Source organism: Poecilia reticulata, linkage group LG18 (assembly GCF_000633615.1).
Source record: "Poecilia reticulata strain Guanapo linkage group LG18, Guppy_female_1.0+MT, whole genome shotgun sequence".
In the NCBI taxonomy this organism is placed as follows: Eukaryota; Metazoa; Chordata; class Actinopteri; order Cyprinodontiformes; family Poeciliidae; genus Poecilia; species Poecilia reticulata.
Genome location: NC_024348.1, coordinates 884,009 through 891,863, shown reverse-complemented (window position 1 = coordinate 891,863; position 7,855 = coordinate 884,009). Strand labels below are relative to the sequence as shown.

The following is a 7,855-nucleotide window of genomic DNA, read 5'->3' as shown; positions in this document are numbered from 1 at the left end:
ATGTCATTTAACAAGGATTCTCACACCCCTAGATATAGATTCGTTTAACTGGGACGTTTTCCGGGGGGGCTTTACATAGACAGTGTGAAAGAGAAATAATAACTAGATGAAAAGTAAAGATAAAAATATTAAAAACATCAAAGACATCAAAACCCGCACTCTAACCCTAATTTAGCCATAAGCAACTCTAAGGTGTGTTTTAAGTTGAGATTTAAAGGCACCCAGTGTTTCAGATGTTTTGTAGTTTTCTGGAAGTTTGTTCCAAATTTGTGGTGCGTAGAAGCCAATCATATGAACCGACCCTACATTGGGGTAACTTAGCCAATCACATGAACCCATTCCAACAGCACTGTAGCCATGTGGAAGTACAGACATTTTAGACCTCAGCATTGCTTCTGCAGCGACAGAGGAGCAGTAAGTGAAATATCTACCTTGACATATTTAGCTGCATGTATCTTGATATGATTATGACAGGGAAGCATTGTCGATTGGGTAAAATTTTAGACTTCAACAGAGGAATCAATCGTTTCCCATCAATCAAGAGTCCAGACACTCTGGACAAAGCAAATAGCATTGGACAAGGGACTGGTTTTTACCAGGTAGTGTGACTATAGTGATTGCGTGAAATGAACTGTTTTCCTGGGATGATGGTAGTGACTGTGGTAGGAGTTTGCCATACCAACTAAAAAATACGGTAGCAATTCTTCATTGCAGAACTGCAATGAAGAATTGCTTCATCTAGCTTCATCTTCCAAAACTGCAGATAAATTGCTTATATCTTTGGTGAAATCCTCATAACTTCTTCCATCCATCCATCCATCCATCCATCCATCCATCCATCCATCCATCCATCCATCCATCCATCCATCCATCCATCCATCCATCCATCCATCCATCCATCCATCCATCCATCCATCCATCCATTTTCTTTACACTCTTGTCCCTAAGAGGGGTGCTGGTACCTATCTCCAGCGAGACATTTTGGGCGAGAGGTGGGGTCACCCTGGACAGGTCGCCAATCTGCCGCAGGGCAACAGAGAGACACACAGAAAAAACAACCATGCACACACACCTAAGGAGAATTTAGAAAAACCTGACAGTCATGTTTTTGGACTGTGGGAGGAAATCGGAGTACCTGGAGAGAACCCGCCATGCACAGGGAGAACATGCAAACCCAGGAGTCTTATAGTTTGGCTTGAAAAATTACTCTGTATGACAACATTGAGCAAGAGAAGATTTCTTCTTCCACATCACCTGCTCAGGTAAAATGTTGATGGAGAAGATTAATTAATATAATATATATGCGGATTAAAAAAGGCATTGAAATACATGAGAAAGTGAAAACTATTGCTATGAGTGTAAACAGTTAAAATGTGCTGTATGGATGTTTTCCACCTTTTTGATGTTATTTATGGGTACAGGAACAGGAAAAGAGAAAATAATAGTTGTGGAAAACATTCTGAGAATAGCTGAATGAGACAAAAACCAGATGTCCTTTTTTGCCGTGTTGTCCTTTAGATATCCTTCTATTTTTCAACCAGCTTCCAGTGCAGTTTCTTCTAACCTAATAACTTCTGTGAATGTCATTATGTGTTTGTGCTGGATTTCCTCTTGGCAAGATCAAATTCAGCAAAATTGGACGTCTCCAACAGGGCCAACTTGGGAGAGGAGGGGTCCTGCAGGATGTTAGCTTTAACCAACTCCAACCACAGGAGGATTTTTATAGTGGCATTAACCAAGGCCTGCAGCTTCCCAGTGACCCACCATCTGTTTCTCCAAAGCAGGAAGTTCAGTCAAGCAAAACCAATGTTTATCCAACTCGCAAGAATCACAGTCGGAGCATTTCAAGTAGAAAAAGTTGAACAATTAAGTTGCCCTGGATACAGAGCTGGATTGTGCTTCTATACAGAAATCTATAGTTGTACTGTCACACTTTGTGGGTGATGGCAGTAGTGAGGCCTCGTTTAACTCAATCCAACAGAGAGGAGGGACAGAAAAAGTGAACTGAGTGAGCGAGCAAAGAAACTAAATGCATGCTCAGAATGTCAATCTGATTATGCGTGCTGAATCTAGTTAGGAAATAAGATTTGATGAGAAATTAGTCTGAGGCTTTGTGTAAAAGCCAAGAAAGAACAAAAAGTTAGACACTCAGAAATAATGCCTTGGTCTCAGTGTATTGGTGCAGACCATTGATGACTTTGTGAAACCAGCTGGACAGTCTAAAATGGCATAGTGACTTCCAGCTGTGGTTACATTTCTACTAAAATATCAGAGGTAAAAAGATGAGATCATGATGAAGCATTTCTGAACTTACTTTACTTTCTTCACCTTCAATGCAACATATAGTATATTATGTACAATTTAACAGAAAAAAATCAATATGTGTGGGAAAAATATAAAACATAAAAAAGGTGCAATGTTATGATTGCAAACCATTGCAGGGTTTCCCCCAGAAAATGTGCTAAGCCTGGTGGTCGGGACACCGAGGCGGTTCACTATGTTTTTTTATTAAAACATGTTAAGTAGACAGAAAAAGTAAAAATATTACTGGGTAATTATATGTTACGGGAAAACATTGCTAGTGAAACGCTATTTAAACCCACGTCTTAAAATCAACTAATCAAAAATTCAGTTAAAATGAATATAAACTATTTGCACTTCTGTTTAATCTAAATTACGTCAGCAGCTCCATCAGGCCCCCCAAGGGCTTCAGAGTCTGTGTTAAAATGCTAATATTTTAACACAGACTACAGATACATAAATGTAACATTTGTTTATTGAAATTATCAATGCTGCTAAATTTCATCTGATGATTTCAGCATACATAAATTAAAATATTTTAAATTGTTTAACATTTAAATGTAAGATTTTAAGGAGCTGGCAAGTTTACTTTGTAAAAGTTCAAAGAACAATATTCATAGTTAGATTGTTTTGTTACCATAGCAACAATCTGATCCTGCGAGTTTAATCTTTGAGTTTGAGATCTGTTTGTTCACAAATACATATTTAACTCTGTCTGACTAAGTGGACAAAGCATTTGATATGTTTTGATTAGGGTTGCCACCCGTCCCGTAAAATACGGAATCGTCCCGTATTGAATCGATACGGGACGGGATTTGTTCCGTATTTCTATAAATGTCAGATAGACTCGCCTATTACACACATGTCAACACTAAGTGTAACAATAATGACCAAAATAAAACATAGGAAATATTAAGGTCAGCTAATTTCTCTTTGCGGGAGCTACACAGGACCCCCAGAATGCTACGGACCGACGCATATTGTATGAATTCATTGTTCAGTGGTCATTAATGACCAGACACAGACCTGCAGCCCAGGGGCGGATCTAGACGGGGGCCAACTGGGTACCAAAGAAGTTATACTAACTAAATGTCTTATGTTAATACTCAGTGGTGGATTTTTTTAACCTTCACAATTTTACTTTAACAATGAATTAAAAATTATAGTGTTGCGCTTTTAGCTGCTGTATTGAGATATGATCACACTTTCCATCTGCTTTGTTTGCTCCATTTGAATGTAACTAAAAGTATTTGCTATGTTGTGTGTTTTCTTCCTCAGAGACTGTGATGTCAGTCAGATAAACTACATGTACGCTCAGTATGTTAGAAACACCATGCAACCTCTCAACATCACCGATGTCACCAAGGACCTGCGCTTCCCTTGGACAGTCTGTGCCTCACACTTCCTCACTTTTCTTTATTTCATTTTTTTCCTGGTCCTATTAAGTTAATCCCCTTTGTTATTTAACAGTGTGAGAGCCCTGATTGCTCCAGCAGTCGGATAAAAAGTTTGCTCTGCACTCCAATCAGAAATGGCAAGAAAGACAAAGTCATAGGTATGAGCCATGTTGCTTTCTTTGTTTACTGGCCCAAATTTCACCGTCTTGGGATTGAATCTGGTAGACCAGCTCAAGGTTCTGCAAGACAAGGGATTTGTTCAAATGAATGCTAAAGACTAACTGTAGCATTTAGCAATAAACTCTACTACTCTAAACTTTATAGCAGGGGTCACCAACTCCAGACCTCGAGGGCTACCGTCCTGCAACTTTTAGATATGTCTCTGCTCAAACACACCTGGATCAAATAAACTGCTCATTTCCAGCCTATTGCAGAGAGGAATGAATGCTGGTGAGGAAATTCAGACATTTTGGAGCAGAGGTGAATCTAAAAGTTGCAGGATGGTAGTAGCCCTTGAGGACTGGAGTTGGTGACCCCTGCTTTATGGCACGACTGAAACATGTCCAGGGTTTTCCATAGTGGTGCCAGCGTAATGCTAGTGGGGATGATTTGCTAAATTTCCATGTAAGAACCAAACTGAACAATTTGTGTTTTGTGTGTCTGCTTGCGTGCTTGTAGGTGTGTGCCAGTTGGTGAACAAAACGGACGAAGCGTCAAGCACCGTCAAGACCTTCAACAGAAACGATGAGCAGTTCTTGGAAGCGTTTGCCATCTTCTGTGGCCTTGGCATTCAGAACACACAGATGTATGAGACTGTGGAGAGAGCCATGGCCAAACAGGAGGTCACTCTGGAGGTCAGCCCCGCTTACCTTGTTCAGATCTGGAAGAACACATTGAACCCTGCCTAGTCATGGTTCAGTGTTCAAAAATTTTTTTGTGAAAAGTAACTCCAAATTATCTGTGGAACATATGCAGATTTTTTTGTAGAACATATCTCAAATATTTGAAAGAAAATGGGAAGCTGAATGACAGTGTTGGCTGACATGAAAACACCCAATCCAGGCATTCATTTTCCTTGGCACTGATTGGCTGTATCCCCAAAAATGGAGATAGATAGGAATGTCACGATACGATGTCACGATCCAATATTGATATTGGAAAACAGTCCGATATCACCGATTTTAAATATCAACTACTCATGATTACAGTGGCCTATTAAACACAGCACACAGGTCTGGGAGAAAGTTCTGAAGAAATTAAAGCAGAGTTGACTTTTGCAACAATATTGCAACCTTTGAAGATGTCACATCTTGTCTCCAAAATATTTTCTTTGTTTGGGACACAAAGGGGGAATGGGCCGACTGAAAGTGGGCTTAAGATCAAGGAGTCTTTATTTGGAATAGAATGACTTTAGGTTCTCTTTATGCTGAGTCAGAAATTACCCATTTCTTTTAATTATTGTTCCAACTATACACTGTGTGCACAATTATAATTTAGTTTTGATCACATCATCATTTGTATGCATATTTTCCAATTCCAGGCTGTATAAACTTGAATGCTTGTTGAATCTAAACATATCAGCTGATGTGTATTTGTTTAGTGAGGGAGGGTGGGGCTAAGAAGATCAACATCCTATATCAAGATGTGTATCATTATTAGGCAGCTTATTTTCCTCAGGCAAAATGAGCCAATAAAGAGATTTAAGTGAGTCTGAAAAGTTCAAAATTGTAAAAGGCCTTTCAGAGGGATGCAGCACGCTTGAAATTACTAAGATATTGGGTCGTGATCACACAACCATCAAACGATTTGCTGCAAATAGCTAACAGGTTCGCAAGAAACGTGTTGAGAAAAAAAGATGGAAATTAAACTGCCGAAGAGTTGAGAAGAATCAAACGTGAAGCTACAGGAACCCATTGTCTTCCAGTCCTGTCATTTTCCAGAACTGAAACCTACCTGCAGTACCCAGAAGTACAAGATGTTCAGAGACATGGCCAAGATAAGGAACGCTGAAACCCGACCCCCACTGAACAAGACACATAAGTCGGAACATCAAGACTGGGCCAAGACAGATCTGGAGACAGATTTTTCAAAGGTCCTATGGATTGGTGAGATGAGAATGAGTCTTGATGGATCAGATGGATGGACCTGTGGCTGGATCAGTAATAGGCACAGAGCTCCACTTCACATCAGACACTAGCAAGGTGGAGGCAGGGCGCTGGTATAGGTTGGTGTTATTAAAGATGAGCTAGTTGGACCTTTTCGGGTTGAAGTTGGACTCAAAATCAAGTCCTAAATCTACTGCCAGTTTTTAGAAGACACTTTCTTCAAGCTGTGGTTCAGGAAAAAGTCTGTATCTTTCAAGAAGACCATGATTTTTCTGCAGGACATTGCTCCATCGCATGCATCAAAGTACTCCACTATGGAAGGCCTTAAAGATAAGAGAATAATGAAGCGGTCCCCTTCCTCACCACACCTAAACCCCATTGAGAACATGTGGGCCTTTCTTAAACAGGACATGTATGGTGAAGGAAAACGGTTCACATCTCTGATCAGTGTCTGGGAGGCTGTGGCTGCTGCTGCACGAGAAGTTGATCGTCAACAGATCAAGAAACTGACGGACTCCATGAAAGGAAGGCTTATAAGTGTTATGGAAAAGAAGGGTGGCTGTAAAGGTCACTGATTTATTTTTTAAATGTCAGAAATGTTTGTCAATTTTGAGCTGACAAGTGACAAGTGAGAAAAGTTTCAGTTTTAATTCAGCTGCATAATAGTTCTGCGCATACAAAAATATTGTATTAAGAAAGCGAAAATCTCATTTTTATTTTCTAAAATATTTAGTTTCGAGATAATTAACATTTTGAATTGACCGAGAGAGCTGCAGTTGTTCCACAATAAAATTATTCCTCAAAGCTACAACTAGCACAACACTTGTGCACTCAGTGTATAACAGTATCTTACAATACATGACTCATCAGAATAAGTAAACCACAGGCAGAAATGAGACCAGTTTACAATTGTCCTTTGGATAATTTTGTGCCTGTTTTTGTATATGCGTTTCCATTTTACCTCTCCTGGTTGTGAAGTATTTTAATAACATAAGGGATTAAACAACAGTTATCAAGCGTATCTATAGGTAAAACTGTTAGTGAAACTCAGTTAAAATTTTAAATTGACCTAATTGCAGGGTCTGTAATTGATTGATCACAATTAATTACATTTTATTCAAACACGATTGAAAACCCTTTTTGCCCCTAAATTATTGAACAAACAGAATCACATTGATGTGATTATTTAATCGAAAGTAACGTGGTAAAGTCTCCCTCCTGCAATTATTCAGACCCTTTGCTCAGTAGTGATTAGAAGCACCCTTTTTCACACCTGGATTCCTCTGCCATTCTTCCTGTTTTGATTTTAGGAAGTGGCTGTAGTGAAACAGAGTGGAAAATTTTAAAAGGGTCTTAATTCTTTCCATAACCACTGTATTTCCATATATGCAGCATGTGCTGCCACATGCTGCTGAATTTGATTTGTCTGTGTCCTCCAGGTTTTATCATATCATGCCTCTGCCACTGAGGAGGAAACCCGGGAACTTCAGGTAACTGCTGTAAATTAACATTTCAAACTATGTATGATACAAACATCAATATGAAACTGGAGGCACAGTGACACTCAAAGAATGAGTTTCTAAAGTCACAAAGAGCAGACCTTTTGTTTGATGACAGACATGAAATGTAACACAACTGAATCAGCACAAAGACTCCAGTAAAAACAGCTCAAAATGGCTGCTTTCTATTCATATTCACAACTGGAATAGCAGGAGAAGTTATTTAGCATTGAAGTGAACATTTAGCTGCTTGATAATTGATGATGTGTGATGCTGAAGTAGTTACCAAAGACCCAGAAACTCTGTTTCAGGCTTTACAGTAGCGGTTCTCAACGTGGGTTCTCGACTTTGAGCAACTTGGTAAAACTGTATCGATGGCAGCTCTTCTTCTATTCAGTGTTTGTAGCTTCATGGCTCCGCATCAGTTCAGCGTTACACCGGCTGAAGACGCTGCTGGGATTCACTTTGTCTGGTATTTATGTAGCTACATATGTTATGGCAGTTCTGTGATCATGTCAAAGCATCAATTTATATTAAAAAGTGTTTTATTTCC

At 39.4% G+C, this 7,855-nt stretch overlaps 1 protein-coding gene across 3 annotated transcripts in view; it reads left to right on the top strand.

Moving 5' to 3' along the window:
• Window positions 1–7,855, top strand: part of pde5ab (phosphodiesterase 5A, cGMP-specific, b) — a 156,278-nt gene that overhangs the window by 111,743 nt on the left and 36,680 nt on the right. For 2 of the 3 annotated variants that reach the window (XM_017310572.1, XM_017310573.1), the window contains exons 9-12: window positions 3,580–3,688; window positions 3,772–3,856; window positions 4,377–4,552; window positions 7,243–7,293. The exons of the other annotated variant lie outside the window; for it this stretch is intronic. In XM_017310572.1, the coding sequence (XP_017166061.1) occupies window positions 3,580–3,688; window positions 3,772–3,856; window positions 4,377–4,552; window positions 7,243–7,293 (421 nt within the window). The remainder of the gene's footprint in view (window positions 1–3,579; window positions 3,689–3,771; window positions 3,857–4,376; window positions 4,553–7,242; window positions 7,294–7,855) is intronic. 3 annotated transcript variants of the gene reach the window in all.